The 21,726-nt window shown below is 42.9% G+C and overlaps 1 protein-coding gene across 4 annotated transcripts in view; it reads left to right on the top strand.

Annotated features, from left to right (window-relative positions):
• Positions 1 to 5,760: 5,760 nt before the first annotated feature.
• Positions 5,761 to 21,726, top strand: part of plppr2a (phospholipid phosphatase related 2a) — a 74,002-nt gene continuing 58,036 nt past the window's right edge. For all 4 annotated transcript variants that reach the window (XM_029726800.1, XM_029726798.1, XM_029726802.1 and 1 more), the window contains exons 1-2: positions 5,761 to 6,126; positions 12,593 to 12,720. In XM_029726800.1, the coding sequence (XP_029582660.1) occupies positions 12,646 to 12,720 (75 nt within the window). In that variant the 5' untranslated portion in view covers positions 5,761 to 6,126; positions 12,593 to 12,645. The remainder of the gene's footprint in view (positions 6,127 to 12,592; positions 12,721 to 21,726) is intronic.

Raw genomic sequence — 21,726 nt, 5'->3', positions numbered from 1 at the left:
TATCTCTTCAGTTTTCATGGGGTCGGTTAAGTTAAGATAACAAGTTGCAGCCTATGACCAGATACCAGATATGGGCCATATGCCACACAGTAGACATGTTAGGGACCCTTCCATGGTATGCGCTCTATTGTAAACGTTATTGTCACATGCCTGGAAAAGGCCTAAATATGTAAAAGCGTACCTATAATTTTTTTTATATTTACACCATTGAAAACCCATTGATTATTACTTGATAATTCAGGAGAGGGAAACCATCTAATCCACTAATAGTGTCTGCTTGGCTGAGTGCATGGTCTATCACCAAGGCAGAGTGGAGTCATTATGGGAGTGCTCCTTTGATAGTGTACACATGAGACAGTGATTCATTATCAGCTCTGTAGGAGGTGCACTTCTTGTCATTATAATGAGCTTGTGTCCCCAGCCAAATTTGACAAATGGGATATTTTCTGCATGCAGGTTTAATACCTGTCATTTGGGATGCCAGCCTGCTCCAACCTGCGTAATCTTGCAGCGTCATCCATTAAAATGAGCCCTGTGCTACCTACATTTCCATCTCATTAACACCCTAAACCTCAGTGTACTCTGCCTCGGGACCCCATCTGGTGTGTTCACAATAACATGCATCATTTCCCCCATGCCTGAAGGCTTCTCTGCAGTCTCTCTTACATGAACAAGACGCTCCATCAGATCCTGTAAAAATAACTGAAGCGCGTAAAACAAAACACATGATTTCATTTTCTAATCAGGATCAAAGCATCTCACCTAGTCCCTGTTGCTTGCATGGCCAGCCCACTCACTGTATCCATTCCGTCCATATTTATGACACAAACCCGAAGCAGCCCAACACAAAGCATAGACTACAGTACAGCTCCAGCACTGCGGGAGCGCAAGCATGGAGACCACTCTAGCAAACATTTGCATAAGGTTAAGAGAGGTCAGTCAGGCATTTGCGTGGCTGACTGAACATTGTGTTGCACCTTGTGTCGCTCTAAGCACCCTCTCCTCTCACATCTGTGTTACCAAACTGCTCATTGAGTTAGGGTTAACTCTAACTGATCATTTGGTTAGGGTTAACTCTAACTGATCATTTGGTTAGGGTTAGGGTTAACTCTAACTGATCATTTGGTTAAGGTTAGGGTTAACACTAACTGATCATTTGGTTAGGGTTAGGGTTAGGGTTAACTCTAACTGATCATTTGGTTAGGGTTAGGGTTAACTCTAACTGATCATTTGGTTAGGGTTAGGGTTAACTCTGACTGATCATTTGGTTAGGGTTAGGGTTAACTCTGACTGATCATTTGGTTAGGGTTAGGGTTAACTCTGACTGATCATTTGGTTAGGGTTAGGGTTAACTCTAACTGATCATTTGGTTAGGGTTAGGGTTAACTCTGACTGATCATTTGGTTAGGGTTAGGGTTAACTCTAACTGATCATTTGGTTAGGGTTAGGGTTAACTCTGACTGATCATTTGGTTAGGGTTAGGGTTAACTCTGACGGATCATTTGGCTAGGGTTAGGGTTAACTCTGACTGATCATTTGGTTAGGGTTAGGGTTAACACTAACTGATCATTGTTTTGTTTCTCAGTGAGCCGAGCAAAGCAGACCAAGGCCAACAGTATGAGGCTGTTTAGACAGCAGACCAAGCAGAGGAATGTACACATGTAGGATTTTCATTTGACCTATATTGTAACAGCAAAATAATCATGCAGCAACAGGATTTGAATGTTTAGTCCATAATGTTGCTTGATCGGTGGTCAGGCTATTAGCTGGCCAAAAGTAGGCTACATGAAAAGTGCATTACTGTTACTATACCGTGTGTATTGTGTGTTTTCAGTGAATTTATTCAAATCACAAAGCTTATCTGCATTTCCTGCGGTCAGGAAGATTCTCAGCAACAAAAGACTGATCACATTAAGATCCTACATCTGTTGTCTATTGTTGTGTGTCTGATTAATGAGTTGCCCCTATGCACCACAGCTGGAGCCTTGGCTTGGCATTGTATGTGTGCACATATGTGTGTATGCGTAGGCATGCACATGTGTCCTATTTTCCAGTCTTTCTGCAGACTGATCTGCCTGAGTGGAGGGTGTCCATGTAGGAATTGTGTTATGCCATTACATTGTTAAGGGAAATATGCAGTCATTTCTGCAATTAAATCCAAACCTCTGGATTTGTACTGCTATTTGTTCAGTTCTCTGACTGCCCATCAGACTGACTGCCCAATACTGCAGGATCATCACATTATTTTTATTGCATGGATGCCCATCAAATGTAAGACTCTCACAAAATCGATCACCTAAATAATTCAAAGTGGTCAGTATGCAGGTGTTATAGGCAGTAAAACCAGACCGGAGGTGCTTACGTATTCACATACATGTACAGCGTATATGAATATTCTATTAATTCGGTGTATGTTTGTGCAAAGTGCATGCATGCGTAAATGTATGTGTACATCCCATGAAGTCCACCCATGTTGGGTTTGTCTTTTTGTGTCTCGGTGTGCAGCGTAGAGACATGGTTACCATGGTAACCACACATCCACATCTCCCACAGTGAGAATACCCGGCCCCCTCCACCTCCCTCTCTCCTTACCGCCCTCTATCCCTCCCTCCTCTTCTCCCCATTCCTGTCTGTATTGATCAGTCAGTTATGTTCTCTCCGGGCAGGGCAGGGGAGGGAAGGGGAGGAGAGGAGACCCATGGGACAGACATCCAATGTGCTGTAACCATAACGGCCTAATAATGGGCAGATTCCTCATTTCCACAATGCCGTAGCCATATCTCATCCCCACTCTGAAAATTCCACCGAGCCAGAACAGCAATGCATGCTCAGCGCCTGAGTGGTAGTGAGGGGAGAGCTGGGCTTGGGTCTGGTGCTAGGGCTAGGGCAGGGGCTATAAAGCTGGACAACTATCCTTTTAGTACAGCCCTAGCCTCCACATAATAGTCCCCATTTATATTTGACCATTGACTGACATACTATGGCTATGATTAAATCAAATTTTGTTTTATTTATCACATGCTTACAAGCCCTTCCTAACGATGCAGACTTTAAAAACAATAATAAAAAGAAACAATGTTAACACAATTATGATAATTGTTTGTATACAGGCCATGCACAACTACAAATAGAAGTGTAAACAGTCTTGTATTGCTTTATGCTTGCCTAGAGGGGTTACCCCCAGTGGCTGTGTTGATTTATGCTGTAGGTACATATTTATATACTGTATGTGTATAGGTCAGATACTATACAGAGAGCACTGTGTGTTTAGCTAATGTGGCTAATGCCTATCAGCCTCCCAGTGGTAATGCTATATTAATGAAGGTGAGTGAGTCATTGTGGAGTTACCCGTGGTTGACCTGCTGATTCATTTAACACCTCTGGGTGGAATGGGGAGCACTTAGAGGTCCTCCGCTCATATAAACACTCCCACTAAAACTCAAGAGCTTTTCTGGCCACAAGGCATTTGGGCTCCTGAGTGGCGCAGTGGTCTAAGGCACTGCATCTCAGTGCCAAAAGTGTCATTACAGACCCTGGTTCGATTCCAGGCTGTATCACAACAGCCATGATTGGGAGTTCCATAGGGCGATGCACAATTGGCCCAGCGTTGTTTGACCTTGGGTAGGCCGCCATTATAAATAAGAATTTGTTCTTAACTGACTTGCCTAGTTAAATGAAGGTTAAATAAAAAATGTTCCTCACTACTGTCCAATCAATGTTTAAAATGTGTTTCAAAGTGCTACTGAGCGTGTGTGAGAAGCTGGGGTTTTGAGACTAGACTAGACTTGGTATAGTGGGGTCTATTTTGAAGACGTGTACTATGATTCAGATGTGAGCTGACTACAGCTGCATTAAAGCCCTGCTGGCTACTGAATGAGGACATTCTTCATGCGGTGAAACTGTGAGCCCCAGATCTTTGCAGTGTGATCACATAGCAAAGTTTGATGCGTACTTTCATCAATAGCCTGAGCCCACAGTCCCTTCCCCTGGAATGTTACACACACATTAATAATAGGCCTCACTGCCCCCATCAAGAATATCAGAGCGTGTCATTGATATTGTTAATGTGATAAGCCTTGGCAAGCACATGTATGTTGACCCCCCTCAATTTAAGGGCTTTATTGGCATGGGAAACATATGTTAATATTGCCAAAGCAAGGGAAGTAGATAATAAACAAAAATGAAATAAACAATAAAAATTAACAGTATTTATCGTCTGTCTTCGTCGTCAGACGAAACAGAGAAGTCATCGTCTGAGAAAGTGGACCAATACGCAGCGGCGTTAGTGTTCATCATTGAAGTTTAATTTACTAAAGAACACTACACAAAACAAAACAAGAAAACCGACAGCCAAACAGTCCTGTCAGGTGCAAAACACTAAACAGAAACAATTACCCACAAAACCCAAAGGCAAAACATGCTCCTTATGTGTGACTCCCAATCAGCAACAACGAACTTCAGCTGTGCCTGATTGGGAGCCACACACGGCCCAAAACAAAGAAATACAAAAAACCTAGAAAACGAACATAGAACGCCCACCCAATGTAACACCCTGGCCTAACCAAAATAAAGAACAAAAAAACCCTCTCTATGACCTGGGCGTTACACAGTAAACAGTACACGCACAAAAGTTCCAAAAGAATAAAGACATTTAAAATGTCATTATGTGCAAATAGTTAAAGTACAAAAGGGAAAATAAATAAACATAAATATGGGTTGTATTTACAATGGTGTTTGTTCTTCACTGGTTGCCCTTTTCATGTGGCAACAGGTCACAAATCTTGCTGCTGTGTGGTATTTCACCCAATAGATATGGGAGTTTATCAAAATGTGGTTTGTTTTCGAATTATTTGTTGATCTGTGTAATCTGAGGGAAATATGTGTCTCTAATATGGTCATACATTTGGCAGAAGGTTAGGAAGTGCAGCTTAGTTTCCACCTCATTTTGTGGGCAGTGTGCACATAGCCTGTCTTCTCTTGAGAGCCAGGTCTGCCTACGGCGGCCTTTCTCAATAGCAAGGCTATGCTCACTGAGTCTGTACGTAGTCAAAGCTTTCCTTAAGTTTGGATCAGTCACAGTGGTCAGGTATTCTGCCACTGTGTACTCTCTGTTTAGGGCCAAATAGCATTCTAGTTTGCTCAGTTTTTTTTAAACTTATTTCCAATGTGTCAAGTAATTATCTTTTTGTTTTCTCATGATTTGGTTGGGTCTAATTGTGTTGTTCTCTCGCTCTCTCTCTCTCTCTCTCGCTCTCTCTCTCTCTCTCTCTCTCTCTCTCTCTCTCTCTCTCTCTCTCTCTCTCTCTCTCTCTCTCACTCTCTCACTCTCTACACACACTCTGATTCTCCCTTCCACTATAACAGTTCCCCTCTGGCTGTTGACCCTGTCCTGTTTAACAGTGGCAGGCAGGCAGCCAGCCCCTATCTCTTATCAGTCCTGACCTGCAGTATTAAACCCGCACCAGCACTAGATCAATAGCCATGTATTCATTGGATTGGGTGCCCTGAGGCAGGCAGGCTGCAGCCCGACACAGAGGCACACCTGAGCTCCCTCCCTCCATCCCTCTCTCACACACACAACACTCTGTTTGGGTTTTACATCCCCTCCCTCCCTCATTCACTGAGAGAGAGAGGAAGGACCGAGAGAGAGAGGGATGGAAGGAAACAAGTGTTGAATACAAATGAGCTTCTCTCTAGTGGCACAGATACCACACATCCCTCTCTCTTACTCACACACGGATACACAATCTTCCACACACGCTGCCTCTCGGTCTGTATTGGAAGACAGCGCAGCACATGCAGTAATTCCCGCCACTTAATTGATTAACCCAGGCTGCTTATTTGAAGTGGCTAATTAGAGGGGGAGTGTGTCGAGTGTGTGAGGAGGGCTGGGGAGTCGCTGGTGCGCTTTATCTCTGTGCTCGTGTGTGTGAGTGTCTGTCTGAGGAGCTCCGGTACCACACTTCACTCTGGAGCAGGAGGAGGAGAGAAGAAGAAGAGAATAGATAGAGAGGCAGCTGGGTGGGGAGATTTTCACAGCACTCTCCCTCATCTGATATGGCCTCTGCGTAGGAATCTGGTGCCACTGCAACAGAGGAGCAGCTAGGCAGCAGCGAGGTGTCTAAGGTAAGAGGGAGGGGGTGATGGGTTTTCCTCTCCTCCGTCTGTTTTCCTCTCCTCTGTCTGCATGGGTTGCAGTACGAGGAGTATTAGCATGTTAGCATTGCGTTGTATGTCAATGGTTCAGATTGTGCTCTGATGCAGAGAGGCAAATTAGAGTGTTTTTGTGTTTATGTGGAGGTGAGGAGTGTTTCACCATGGTATTCCCCAAAGGGAAGCTCTAATAGCCTAGCGTTCTGAAATCCTATTAGGGTCCCCCCCCCCGCCCTACCTACACCCTCCACCGCCCTATTAATAGCGTGAAATGGAATTGTCTCTCTGGAAGGGGGGTAGTGTATGTTTTTATTACCGCATGTAAGTGTGTGTGTGTGTGTGTGTGTGTGTGTGTGTGTGTGTGTGTGTGTGTGTGTGTGTGTGTGTGTGTGTGTGTGTGTGTGTGTGTGTGTGTGTGTGTGTGTTTATGCATTCTGCACACTGATATCTGCAGATTCAGCATGTGGTTTGGTTTGAGTGAAAAATGTCTGTCAAGAGCAAGGCACACACACTCAACATACTACCATCCTGCATGCTTACTACACACACCTTGGAAATGCACCAAGACAACAGTACAGTGATTAAAGGGACTTGGACTGATCTCTTTGAACGTGATTGGTTATAGGAGAGTATTCAGCAGCAAAGGATAGCCACACACAGGGTGAAAGAAAGAAGCAGACAGTGCCATGTAAATGCTGCATTGGACTGTACAAACACATTGAATATACTACCTTGTACCTCTCTGAGTAGTACTGTGTCAGGGGGATGGCTACATTCAAGGATGAAAGGATCAACCAGACTGCCATATACAGTGCCCTTCACAAAGTATTCACACCCCTTGACTTTTTCCACATTTTGTTATGTGACAGTCTGAATTTAAAATGGATTAAATGTCTTTTTTTTGTCACTGGCCTACACACAATACCCTATAATGTCGAAGTGTAAATATGTTTTAAAAATTAATTAAAAATGAAAAGCTGTAATGTCTTGAGTCAATAACTATTCAACCCCTTTGTTATGGCAAGCCAAAGAAGTTAGAGTATACATTTGCTCAACAAGTCACATAATAAGTTGCATGGACTTACTCTGAGTGCAATAATATTGTTTAACATTATGTTTTAATGACCACCTCATCTCTGTACTCCACATATACAAGTATCTGTAAGGTCCCTCAGTCGAGCAGTGAATTTAAAACACTGATTCAACTACAAAGACGAGGGAGCTTTTCCAATGCCTCACAAAGAAGGGCACCTATTGGTAGATGGGTAAAAAAAACAGCAGACATTGAATATCCCTTTGTGCATGGTGAAGTTATTAATTACACTTTGGATGGTGTATCAATACACCCAGTCACTACAAAGATACAGGCAACCTTCCTAACTCAGTAGCTGGAGAGGAGGGAAACGATTCAGGGATTTCACCATGAGGCCAATGGTGACTTTAAAACAGTTACAGAGGTTAAAGGCTATGATAGGAGTAAACAGAGGACGGATCAACAAGATTGTAGCTACTCCAAAATACTAACCTAAATGACAGAGTGAAAAGAAGGAAGCCTGTACAGAGTAAAAATATTCCAAAACATGCATCCTGTTTGCAATAAGGTACTAAAGAAAAACTGCAAAATTAAAAACATTATCATGAGAATACAAAGTGTTATGCTTGGGGCAAATTCAACACAACAGATCACTTCACTTCATATTTTCAAGCATGGTGGTGGCTGCATCATGTTATGGGTATGCTTGTCATCAGCAAGAACTAGGGAGTTTTTTAGGATAAAAAGTAATGGAATAGATCCTAAAGGAAAACCTAATTCATTCTGCTGAGAGACTGTTGAGACAATGGGAGACAAATTCACCTTTCAGCTGGACAATAACCTAAAACACAAGGCCAAATATACACTAGAGTTGCTTACCAAGACGACATTGAATGTTCCTGAGTGGCCTAGTTACAGATTTGACTTAAATAGGCTTCAAAGTCTATGACAAGACTTGAAAAGGGCTGTCTAGCAATGAACAACAACCAACTTGACAGAGCTTGAAGAATTTTAAAAAGAGTAATGTGCAGATATTGTACAATCCAGGTGTGCAAAGCTCTTAGACTTACCCAGAAAGCCTCACAGCTATAATCGCTGCTAAAAGGTGATTCTAACATGTATTGACTCAGGGGTTTGAATACAGATGTAAATTAGATATTTCATTTTCAGTAAATTTGCTAAAATGTTTTCACTTTGTCATTATGGGGTATTGTGTGTAGATGGGTAAGAAAAAACATATTGAATCCATTTTGAATTCAGGCTGTAACACAACAAAATGTGGTATGAATACTTTCTGAAGGCACTGTACATTGTACTTTGCTCTTTTATGTTCATTTAGAATATTGCAATATACATCTGTGCAGATGAAATATATCTCTGCGCAGTTGTAGTATCTCTCAGTATGTGATAGAAATAGCTGGACGTGAAGGCAGCCGTGATACAGATTGTAGTGTCCAATTAGCCTTTGTGTCCCCGGGCGGTGTGTGTCTGTACATGTGCCTGTGCGTGTGTGTCGCACGCGTGCGTGTTCGTGTGTGTGTCTGAGGGAGGAGAGTGGACATATGATTTCCTGGGCTCCTCTCCGAAGACTGTGGATTCAGACCAGCAGGATATTGTATAGTCCTCCTCCTCTGTGTCAGCTAACTAGCCACTTGTCTATTCATATTAACAAACTCATCCTCTTTCATTCCTTTCACATGTCCTTTCCTCCTAACCCCCATCTCTCATTCTTTTTCTTGAGTTCATTCCACTGTTTTACAACAATAGTTTTGCCTCTTCCCTCTCTCTTTCCCTGGTATTTTTGTCTCTTCCCTCAATTTCTCTCTCTTTTGTGTTTGTGTGTGTGTCTGTGGGCTGCAGTGTCTCAGTGACGACAGGCTGGCTGGGCTCTCTGATGGATGGCAAGCCAATAAGACCAGGACTCCTGTCACCCTGCCTCCCTAATCAGATCAAATCCAGCTGTACTCACGCACACACAAACACATACACACACACACGCATGCGCAGGCAGGCATATGCTAACAAACAACACTCTCTCTCCTATCTCTGGGTAAAATTGCCCCTGGTGTCCTACTTTTATCTTCCTCAACAAATCTCCCTCTCCTCACTCTCCTCCCTCTCCCTGCCCACCCATAAGGTTTCTACAAAATACTACATCTTGTCTATTCGGTATTTAGCACATATGGACACAAAGGCTTTCTCTTTGACAGACACTGTCCCATCTCAAACAGCTGTGTTCTGACCTGCTCTCATCCGTCCTCCTGACATCCTGATCTTAGGGACGTTAGATATTCGTCCGTCCACTCAGGCTGCATTACACTTCCCATCTGCTGCTGGGATCAGTAGAGCAAGATCACCAAAATATCCTGGGTGATTTTCCCTTACCTGGGGCCTCAGCTGTTCACGGTCACAGCTACAAGATGTTTCCTGGCCGGGCACTCAGAGAGAGAGAGAGAGAGAGAGAGAGAGCGAGAGAGAGAGCGCTTTCTAAAAGCAGCCCCGCTTTGCGTTGTTCTCTCTGCTGCTAAGAGCTCAGTCTCATTCCTTATTCATCCTCACAGCCTATTCTCTGACATCCTGCCTGACTGACTGTCAGTGTGGGGGAAAAAGAGAAAGCTTTCCAGCACACAACACTAATTTCCCCAGAATAGAGGTCAATCTGACAACGGCCAGGAAATGGGAACTCTCACAGACCAGATCCAAGCTATAGGATCTCTTCAGGGTGAGTTCTGGTCCACTTCAGAGGTTGAATGGCCATAAGAAGGGCCCTGAGTTTCACCTGACCACCTGACTAGCAATAGCCTATAACTAGGGCCTGAAGTTTTTCCTGTAGTCAGGGAAAACCTCAATTCCGAGCTCAGGAGACTGCTCACTGACTGGGCACAATGTCCACTTTGCATTGTTCCTATCTGTCCCTTAGCCTTGCCTTGAACCGAGAAGGCTAGCGTGTTGTATTCTTCCCCTCAAGCTAATTCTGCTGGGGATACAGTGTATTTTTATTTTTATTTTATTTCACCTTTATTTAACTAGGCAAGTCAGTTAACAACAAATTCTTATTCTACCAAAAGGCAAAAGGCCTCCTGCGGGGACGGGGACTGGGATTAAATATAGGACAAAACACTAATAAAGACAAGAGAGACAACACAACACTACATAAAGAGAGACCTAAGACAACAACATAGCAAGGCAGCAACACATTTCGGTTCTGACTTAGAATATGTGGACAACTACAAATACCTAGGTGTCTGGTTAGACTGTAAACTCTCCTTCCAGACTCACATCAAACATCTCCAATCCAAAGTTAAATCTAGAATTGGCTTCCTATTTTGCAACAAAGCATCTTTCATTCATGCTGCCAAACATACCCTCGTAAAACTGACCATCCTACCGATCCTCGACTTCGGCGATGTCATTTACAAAATAGCCTCCAATACCCTACTCAATAAATTGGATGCAGTCTATCACAGTGCCATCTGTTTTGTCACCAAAGCCCCATATACTACCCACCACTGCGACCTGTATGCTCTCGTTGGCTGGCCCTCGCTTCATATTCGTCGCCAAACCCACTGGCTCCAGGTCATCTACAAGACCCTGCTAGGTAAAGTTCCCCCTTATCTCAGCTCGCTGGTCACCATGGCAGCACCCACCTGTAGCATGCTTTCCAGCAGGTATATCTCTCTGGTCACCCCCAAAGCCAATTCCTCCTTCGGCCGCCTCTCCTTCCAGTTCTCTGCTGCCAATGACTGGAACGAACTACAACAATCTCTAAAACTGAAAACACTTATCTCACTCACTAGCTTTAAGCACCAGCTGTCAGAGCAGCTCACAGATCACTGCACCTGTACATAGCCCATCTATAATTTAGCCCAAACAACTACCTCTTCCCCTACTGTATTTATTTATTTATTTTGCTCCTTTGCACTCCATTATTTCTACTTTGCACTTTCTTCTACTACAAATCTACCATTCCAGTGTTTTACTTGCTATATTGTATTTACTTTGCCACCATGGCCTTTTTTGCCTTTACCTCCCTTATCTCACCTCGTTTGCTCACTTTGTATATTGACTTATTTTTCTACTATATTATCAACTGTATGTTTGTTTTACTCCATGTGTAACTCTGTGTTGTTGTTTGTGTCGCACTGCTTTGCTTTATCTTGGCCAGATCGCAATTGTAAATGAGAACTTGTTCTCAACTTGCCTACCTGGTTAAATAAAGGTGAAATAAATCAAATAAATAAACATGACAACACACCATGGTAGCAACACAACATGACAAGAACATGGTAGCAGCCCAAAACATGGTACAAACATTATTGGGCACAGACAACAGCACAAAGGGCAAGAAGGTAGAGACAACAATACATCACGCAAAGCAGCCACAACTGTCAGTAAGAGTGTCCATGATCGAGTCTTTGAATGAAGAGATGGAGATAAAACTGTCAAGTTTGAGTGTTTGTTGCAGCTCTTTCCGGTCGCTAGCTGCAGCGAACTGAAAAGAGGAGTGACCCAGGGATGTGTGTGCTATGGGGACCTTTAACAGAATGTGACTGGCAGAACAGGTGTTGTATGTGGAGGATGAGGGCTGCAGTAGATATCTCAGATAGGGGGGACTGAGGTCTAAGAGGGTTTTATAAATAAGCTTCAACCAGTGGGTCTTGCGACGGGTATACAGAGATGACCAGTTTACAGAGGAGTATAGAGTGCAGTGACGTGTCCTATAAGGAGCATTGGGTGGCAAATCTGATGGCTGAATGGTAAAGAACATCTAGCCGCTCGAGAGCACCTTTACCTGCCGTGTAAAGCGTGTAGACATGACATTGAATAAGACATGCAGACAGAGAGTTGTGCCTTGGTTGGAATATAATCTAATTCAGTATAGATGTGAACATAAATGTGATTATGCAAATGTAAAGAGCATATTTCTAATCTAAGACTACTTTGTAGCATGCATCATTAAGATATGCTATTTCCATGTTGTGTATTGGCTGGATTTATGTTTATTCTAGCTCATAAAGGTTCCATTCATTATAGTGGCATTCAGTGTTAGACACAATCTGTATTTTCATTTCAGCACTGACTCATCAGGACTGAGGGAGAAGCTCATTACTGCACACTGATAGGCTTATTTTATACTATTTAGTTGTTTCTTTGTGTGTGTCGGGGAGAGTGGGAGGGAGTGTGTGGGTGGGGGGTGGGAGAGGTTCTTTGCACTTTGTCTCGTGGCCACAGAGGTAACATGTAAACAAAATTGTTATTCTGTATAAGAACATCAAGACTCATTGTTCCATCCAACGCTACATTCTTGTCATAGAATAAAACTTAATGTTATACTTTGAACTTGGCCTCAAGCTGCCTTTAGATCAAGACAACTCTTACTGACCTGGAACGCTCTTTCCTTCACAGGTGTGAGGAGATAGAGAGGGCTGGAGAGAAGGCAGGAGAGAGAGAACGAGAGAATGATGGCGGCGGAGGAGGAGAAGCCGGGTTTGAAGAACAGCAGCTCCATCGTTCCCTGCTTCTTGTTTGTTGAGGTGAGTTGCCATGTCTTCCTTTTCCTGATTGGCTAAAATGACACTACTGGGAGGAGCTGATGAAATACCCTCTAGCTCCTCATGGGTCCAGTAGGGCCTCTTCATGCTGTTTGATGATATCTCTTTATGGGGAATTTCCGTATCCCTTAACCTTCCCCATATTCAGTTTCTCACCCCCCTCCGCTCCTCTCAGAGCTCAATGAGCGCCATTCATTCTACTACTTGACCTCAATTGGCTGTTGTCTACTGTCCAGCCGCCAGGGAACACTTTCTCATCTTTAGCTTCAGTGGAAAATGTTGTAAATATTGTCAGCTCAACACACATCCACCACACTGCCATGGCTGAGACTGAGTAACATGGATATGGTGGAAAATAGTTGTTATATGGTATAAAATAGTTGTTATAGTATGTAATCGGTTCAGATGGCGCTTCCTGTCTTCACATTGCTACAATATGTGATCTCTGCTTCCTGTTTATATGAGTTTTTGCATTTGATCCATTGAAGTATTTAGTGATATCACAGCTAACTGTGTTTTGTATAGGTACTGGATGCTCTGCACACACTGTCAGGCACACACACACACACACACACACCGACACAGACTCACATACAGACTACAGGCGCACACACAGGACAGAGTCTCTCCTGTAGGCGTGTCCCGTATTGCTGTGGGAGCTACATTACTCAGAGGGTATTGAAGGTCTCTATGCTGCTAGATTATGGTCCACAATAAAAGCACTCCCTTAGTCCACTGTGCCATCCCTCACACATATTTAATGTGAGGTGGAATAGGTGATATTTGAGGTCCAAGGTGTTCTGTGTCATGTGAAATATGGAGGTCTATATGTGAGGTGTGATGTATGACATGGAAGGTGAAAAGTATTGTATGGGGAATGAAGTGCTATATTATATTGGATGAAGACCTTGTGGTATTCAGTCCAGTTGTAGTGATATGTGGGATTTGTGAAATCATAATTTGCAATATGTGAGGTAGCAGTGAGTGAGTGCAGAAATGTGACAGTGTGGTCTGACTGAGACCCAACCATTTTAGCTCCTCTGTCCCTCTCCCCTGACCGTGTCCCCCTCCCCTCCCCAGCGGTGTGTCACAGACAGACAGGGGTTTAGACTGAGCCAGGACCTGCTCTTTTATTTAGACACACACCTCATCAGCCCGTTTCCATGGAAACCAATCAGCTGGATTAATTTTCTCTCTGTCTCTCTTTTGCCTCCTTTCATCCACTACCTACCCTCTTATGCAGGCTATAGCCTCTCTCTCTCTCTTTCTCTTTCTCTCTCTCTCTCTCTCTCTCTATCTCTCTCTGTCTCTCTCTCTCTCTCTCTCTCTCTCTCTCTCTCTCTCTCTCTCACTCTCACTCTCCCTCCCTCCCTGAAAGTTATAGATATTTGTTAGATATAGATATCTCCTTCCGTCTCTTGTATCTGAATGTGAATTTCAACATCAATAGCGCTTATACAGGTCAGTTTCTCTCAGCACTGGGATGATACAAAATACGCAAGGAAATGCCATTGTCAGAACACAGACATGCTTTTAGGAAATAATCCACTGTGTGTATAAGTAATCAGGTGTAGTAGAGAACACAGCTTTGGGGTTGTAAAGGCCACATTAACATAAACAGTTATCCAGACCAATGGAGGAGGAAATACAAAGGCCCCTCCATGCCCCTCTGATAGCTTTGGATGTACTGCTATTGGACAGCCGGTGTCATGTGATTGGGGTGTGTGGTGCGTCATGTGACCTAATATTGACGTGTCCTGTCCACACAGGACCATGTATGGGTTGTTACAGATTCAGTTTATGAAGTGTGGGAATGTGTTTTGTATAATGGCTGCAGCTGTAATGTGGAAGCAGGAATAACCTAATAGTTGGAAACATCACCTTCAATGAACAAAAAGAAATAGTCAAATAATATGCTCTACACACACTCTACTCTAACATTTAAAAGCAACGATAACCTGTTTTACTCTCAATCTTTCAAATGTTTTATTTGGATGTGAAAATGACCCATTCTGTTATACATTATGTGCTTTACCCTCTTATCGAACATGTCCCACTTTTCTCAGCCACTGTTATGGACTGAATGGTTATGAGTCAGAATCATTGTGGAGATTTCCTTGACTGCAGGGGTGTTTGTCTTTGGCATGAGCAGTACTCATAATTGTGTTTGTGTGGGCATCATCTATCTCTCACCCCATGCAGTGTGATGGACCATTCCCCTCGGCGTTTCATGCAAGGACTCTGTACCCACCAGAGGGCACTGTTGATGTACTGTTAAGGCTTTCAGAGCTGCTTTTGGAAGCTCAGTAACACTGTTTTGTCGTGGTTTTATGTGTCTAACCAGAGTCAATTTGTCTTTATATTCTGTTAATGTTGGATTTAGCCAATGAAGCTCAGTTTTGTTGTGTTGGTTTATTCACAGTAAGGACAAGGAATGGTAATGGTGACAATTTACTGTAATGAATATTCCACATTTGTCTTTGAAAAGGAGTTGCCTTGATTTTCATAGAATTTGTATTAATGTTCAGAAGAACGCACACACACACATATACACACACACACACAGCCTCATTAACACTTGACATAGGTGAAAGAACACCTTTCCTTCTCTTTTGCTTCCTCCGTCTCTAAAAATAACCCCAGTGTGTGATGGTGACACTTGTGTGATCACACCTGTCGGAGAGAGTCTTTCAAGTGAAGTGCACAAAGAACACACACACACACACCATTTTTTTTAGAGTGCTGTGATCAGCTGGAGTGCTAAGACACAAAGAAAAAATGACTTTTCCTTTGGTTGCCATCTGGTAAATGTCCATTAAAGAGCTGCCCCTGCTTTATGTTTTGGCCTCTGAATCAAAGCAGGGAGAATACACTCAGCACTCAGCCAGCCAGCCCAGCTTGAGGTAGCTACAGCACAGTGTTTTCAGCAGCTCTGCACTGTGGAAGGGAAAGTAGTTGTTCATGTAAAATAATGAGAGAAGCACGAATGAGATTGAGATTCGGAGGTCCCTATTTCAGAAGTATTTGGATAAATTCAATGTTTGTTTTGCTTTTGTTTCAGATTATGTTGTACCGATGTATTGGGGGTGTGGCCTTTGTGCCTCTGTAACTTTCTCACTCATCATTATTTATGATTAATTTATGATTACCGTAATCATGGTAGCATCCACATGAATGTAGAAGTGGTCGGAAAAACATATTTGATTCTTATTTACGTCCTTGAGATGTTTCTACAACTTGATTGGAATTCACCTGTGGTAAATTAAATTGATTGGACATGATTTGAAAAGGCACACACCTGTCTATATAAGGTCCCACAGTTGACAGTGCATGTCAGAGCATAAACTAAGCCATGAGGTTGAAGGAATTGTCCGTGGAGCTCCGAGACAGGATTATGTCGAGGCACAGATCTGGGGAAGGGTACCAAAAATGTCTGCAGCATTGAAGGTCCCCAAGAACACAGTGGTCTCCATCACTCTTAAATGGAAGAAGTTTGGAACCACCAAGACTATTCCTAGAGCTGGCTGCCCAGCCAAACAGAGCAATCGGGTGGAGAAGGGCCTTTGTCAGGGAGGTGACCAAGAACTCAATGGTCATTCTGACAGAGCTCCAGAGTTCCCCTGTGGAGATGGAAGAAACTTACAGAAGGACAACCATCTCTGCAGCACTCCACCAATCAGGCCTTGATGGTAGAGTGGCCAGACAGAAACCATTCTTCAGGAGAAGGCACATGACAGCCCACTTAGAGTTTGCCAAAAGGCACCTAAAGACTCTCAGAACATTAGAAACAAGATTCTCTGGTCTGATGAAACCAAGATTGAACTCTTTGGCCTTAATGCCAAGTGTCACGTCTGGAGGAAACCTGGCACTATCCCTATGGTGAAGCATGGTGGTGGCAGCATCATGCTGTTGGGATGTTTTTCAGCGGCAGGGACTGGGAGACTAGTCAGGATCGAGGGAAAGATCCTTGATTAAAAACCTGCTCCAGAGCGAAGGTTCACCTTCTAACAGGACAACGACCCTAAGCACACAGCCAAGAGTGGCTTCGGGACAAGTCTCTGAATGTCCTTGAGTGACCCAGCCAGAGCCCGGACTTGAACCTGATCGAACATCTCTGGAGAGACCTGAAAATAGCTGTGCAACCTTACAGAGCTTGAGTGGATCTGCAGAGAAGAATGGGAGGAACTCCCCAAATACAGGTGTGCCAAGCTTGTAGCATCATACCCAAGAAGACTCAAGGCTGTAATCGCTGCCAAAGGTGCTTCAACAAAGTACTGAGTAAAGTGTCTGAATACTTATGCAAATGTCATATTTCATTTTTTTTTCTTCAAAAAATTCTAAAAACCTGTTTTTGCTTTGTCATTATGGGGTATTGTGTGTAAATGATGAGGGAAAAAAAGATTTAATCAATTTTAGAATAAGGCTGTAACATAACAACATTTTGAAAAAGTCAAGGGGTCTAAATATTTTCCGAATGTACTGTAAGTGAATTTGTCCAAAAACGTATGATGCCTTCACATTTTACCTTTATTTTACTAGGCAAGTCAGTTAAGAACAAATTCTTATTTACAATTACAGCCTACCCCGGCCAAACCCTGACTACGCTGGGCCAATTGTGCACTGCCCTACGGGACTCCAAATCATGGCCGGATGGGATACAGCCTGGATTCAAACCAGGGACTGTAGTGATGCTCTTGCACTGAGATGCAGTGCCTTAGACCACTGCGCTACTCAGGTGCAGTGGGATATTAGATGCCTGAAGTGCTTTTATTTCTAAACGGTAAAACATATACAGTACCAGTCAAAAATTTGGACACACCTACTCATTCAAGGGTGTATCTTTATTTTTACTATTTTCTACATTGTAGAATAATAGTGAAGACATCAAAAGTATGAAATAACACCTATGGAATCATGTAGTAACCAGAAAAGTGTTAAACAAATAAAAATGTATTTTAGATTCTTCAAAGTAGATACCCTTTGCCTTGATGACAGATTTGCACACTCTTGGCATTCTCTCAACCAGCTTCATGAGGTAGTCATCTGGAATGCTTTTCCAACAGTCTTGAAGGAGTTCCCACATATGCTGAGCACTTATTGGCTGCTTTCCTTCACTCTGCGGTCAAACTCATCCCAAACCATCTCAACTGGGTTGAGGTCGGTTGAAAAACAAATGATAGACCCACTAAGAAGAAACTGTGTTTACAACGGCGCAGTTTAATAATAAAAACCACCGGAAACAGAACAATCAAACAATGGGTACAAAACCCGTCGCACACCAGAATAACGTGCACAAGCACTTACAAACAAACAATTCCGGACAAGGACATGGGGGGGAACAGAGGGTTAAATACACAACATGTAATGATGGAATTGAAACCAGGTGTGTGGGAAGACAAGAAAAAACAAATGTAAAATGAAAAGTGGATCGATGATGGCCTGAACAAGTCGCCTGAACAAGGAGAGGAACCAACTTCGGCGGAAGTCGTGACAGGGAGTGTATATTAAAGGTGGATTTACATTTAGTAAAATATGTCTAGTGAGATTTTACATTTACATTTATGTCATTTAGCAACTTTTCTATTTACGTCAGAGTAGCAACTTTTCTATTTACACAAGCCTTTGATGTGGTGTGGCCAAAGCCACATTCCTGCTTCATGTGTGAGTGTAGCTATTAGCATACTGTTAATGTCATAGTATATGGACAAACAAAATGAGGATAGCAATTCAAACTATACAGGAGCTTCTCATCTAAACCATATTGCACATAGTGTTGCAGACTTGATTAATGCAATGATTCACAAATTTGGTTAACAAAACAAAAATGCTGCGTACTGGTATTAGGGTAATTAAGGTAATCTTGCATGGACATGTGGTGTGGGAGAGCTGTTGTCTTCACACTGTACCACTCAGAGGGGGGTATGTGGTGTAGATTTCTTCCACATCTCTTAAAGAGAGATTTAAAATTGAGAGCATGTTGACGAGCTGCATCACCGCTTGGTATGGCAACTGCTTGGTATGCGACGGCAAGGTGTAACAGAGGATAGTGTGTACAGCCCAGTACATCACTGGGGCTGGGCTCCCTGCCAACCAGGACCTCTATACCAGCCGGTTTCAGAGGAAGGCCCTAAATAATGTCAAAGACTCCAGTCACCCAAGTCATAGACTGTTCTCTGTGCTATCGCATGGCTAGCAGTAGGATGCACCAAGTCTGGAACCAACAGGCCATGAACAGCTTCTACCCCCAAGCCATGAGACAACTAATTAGTTAGTCTGGCTAGCTATTTGGTTAACTATTTAACTATCTGCATCAACCCTTTTTGTACTAACTTTTTTTGACTCATCTCATACACTGCTGCTACTTTTATCTATCATCATATCACTTTATTAATAGTTATATGTACATATCTACCTCAATTACCTCGTACCCCTGCACATTGACTCAGTAAGTCTACCTCGTATATATAGCCAAGTTATCATTACTCATTGTGTATTTATTATTACTTTTATTATTACGTGTTTAACTTTTCTATTATTTCTCTATTTTCTTTCTCTCTGCATTGTTGGGAATGACACGTAAGTAATTATTTCACTGTTAGTCTGCACCTGTTGTTTACGAAGTACGTGACCAATAAAATTGTATTTGATGATTTGAGTTGATTAGAATCTAGATCCGTCTCTTTACACTACACAAGTATCTCTCCTGGACCTAGTTTGTGTTATCAAAGAGGCTATAAAGCATTCCTGATTGGAGCATTATACCATTTTGCATTCAGGAAGTTTTTTATTCATGTTTTTATTTCACCTTTATTTAACCAGGTAGGCCAGTTGAGAAAAAGTTATCATTTACAACTGCGACATGGCCAAGATAAAGCAAAGCAATGCGACAAAAACAACACAGAGTTACACATGGGATAAACAAACGTACAGTCAATAACACAATAGAAAAATCTATGTACAGCATGTGAAAATGGAGTAAGATTAGGGAGGTAAGGCAATAAATAGGCAATAGTGGCAAAATAATTACAATTTAGCATTAACATTGGAGTGATAGATGTGGAGATGATGATGTGCAAGTAGAGATACTGGGGTGCAAAATAGCAAAAATAAATAAGAATATGGGGATGAGTTAGTTGGGTGGGCTATTTACAGATTTGTTGTGTACAGGTGCAGTGATCGGTAAGCTGCTCTGACAGCGGATGCTTAAAGTTAGTGAGGGAGATATAAGTCTCCAGCTTCAGTGATTTTTGCAATTCGTTCCAGACATTGGCAGCAGAGAACTGGAAGGAAAGGCATATTGGTCTACCTTTTCTGATGACCTAAGCAGAGTGCTCGTACAGGGCAGACTGGGCTGTGCAGGGGCCTGATGGTAGCCGTGCGTAGAGCGGGAGTTGGGTAGCCTGGTCCTCGGAGGCGTACCGGCGACCAGATGCGCTGCGCAGGCATCCTCCTACCAGGCTGGATGCCCGCTCTAGCACGGCACCTGCGAGGGGCTGGAATAACTCGCACCGGACTGTGCGTGCGTATGGGTGAGATAGTGCGCTTCTCAGCAAAACATGGCGCTCCCCACCTCATACGCTCCTCCATATAACCACGGGTAGCTGGCTTCCGGCTCTTCCTTCGCCTAGCCAAACTACCCGTGTGCCCCCCCAAAAAAATGTATTGGGGGTGCCTCTCGTGCTTCTCCCTCAGCGCGTCTCTGGCCTCGTACCATCGCCTCTCCGCCTTGGCTGCCTCAATTTCCCACTGCGGGCGCTGATAATCCCCAGCCTGATGCCAAGGTCCGGCCCCGTCCAGAATTTCTTCCCAAGTCCACTTCTCCCGCCAGTCCAACTCGAACGCCGTCTGCTCCTTCCTCTGCTGCTTGGTCCTTGAGTGGTGGGTGATTCTGTCACGGTTGTCTTCGTCTTCTGACGATAGTGCGAAATCGTCATCAGAAAAGGTAGACCAATATGCAGCAGGTACGTGTATGCTCATTTTGACTTTTATTTAACTATCAAAAGAACACTACAAAACAACAAAACACGAAAACGAACGAACAACAAACAGTCTGGCAAAGCCTAGGGCTGAACACAGAACAATCACCCACAAATCACAAACACACCCTACTATATGAGACTCTCAATCAAAGGCAGATAGACAAAACCTGCCTTCAACTGAGAGTCCCAACCCCAATTAACCAAACATAGACATACATTCACTAGACTCCCCATAGAAATACCTAAACATAAACCAACACCCGGAATTACTAAAACAAACACCCTTTTAACAAAACACACCACCCTGAACCACATAAAACAAATACCCTCTGTCACGCCCTGACCAAACTACAAAACAATTAACCTTATATACTGGCCAGGACGTGACAGTTTCATTTATAATACCCCCCATCCTTTTAGTGTTTCATTTATAATACCCCCATCCTTTTAGTGTTTCATTTATAATACCCCCCATCCTTTTAGTGTTTCATTTATAATACCCCCCATCCTTTTAGTGCTTCATTTATAATACCCCCCATCCTTTTAGTGTTTCATTTATAATACCCCCCATCCTTTTAGTGTTTCATTTATAATACCCCCCATCCTTTTAATGTTTCATTTATAATACCCCCCATCCTTTTAGTGCTTCATTTATAATACCCCCCATCCTTTTAGTGTTTCATTTATAATACCCCCCATCCTTTTAGTGTTTCATTTATAATACCCCCCATCCTTTTAGTGTTTCATTTATAATACCCCCCATCCTTTTAGTGTTTCATTTATAATACCCCCATCCTTTTAGTGTTTCATTTATAATACCCCCCATCCTTTTAGTGTTTCATTTATAATACCTCCCATCCTTTTAGTGTTTCATTTATAATACCCCCCATCCTTTTAGTGTTTCATTTATAATACCCCCATCCTTTTAGTGTTTCATTTATAATACCCCCCATCCTTTTAGTGTTTCATTTATAATACCCCCCATCCTTTTAGTGTTTCATTTATAATA

Source organism: Salmo trutta, chromosome 32 (assembly GCF_901001165.1).
Source record: "Salmo trutta chromosome 32, fSalTru1.1, whole genome shotgun sequence".
Lineage (NCBI taxonomy): Eukaryota > Metazoa > Chordata > Actinopteri > Salmoniformes > Salmonidae > Salmo > Salmo trutta.
Note: the sequence above shows the minus strand (reverse complement) of the source record. Positions and strands in the feature narration are given on the sequence as shown.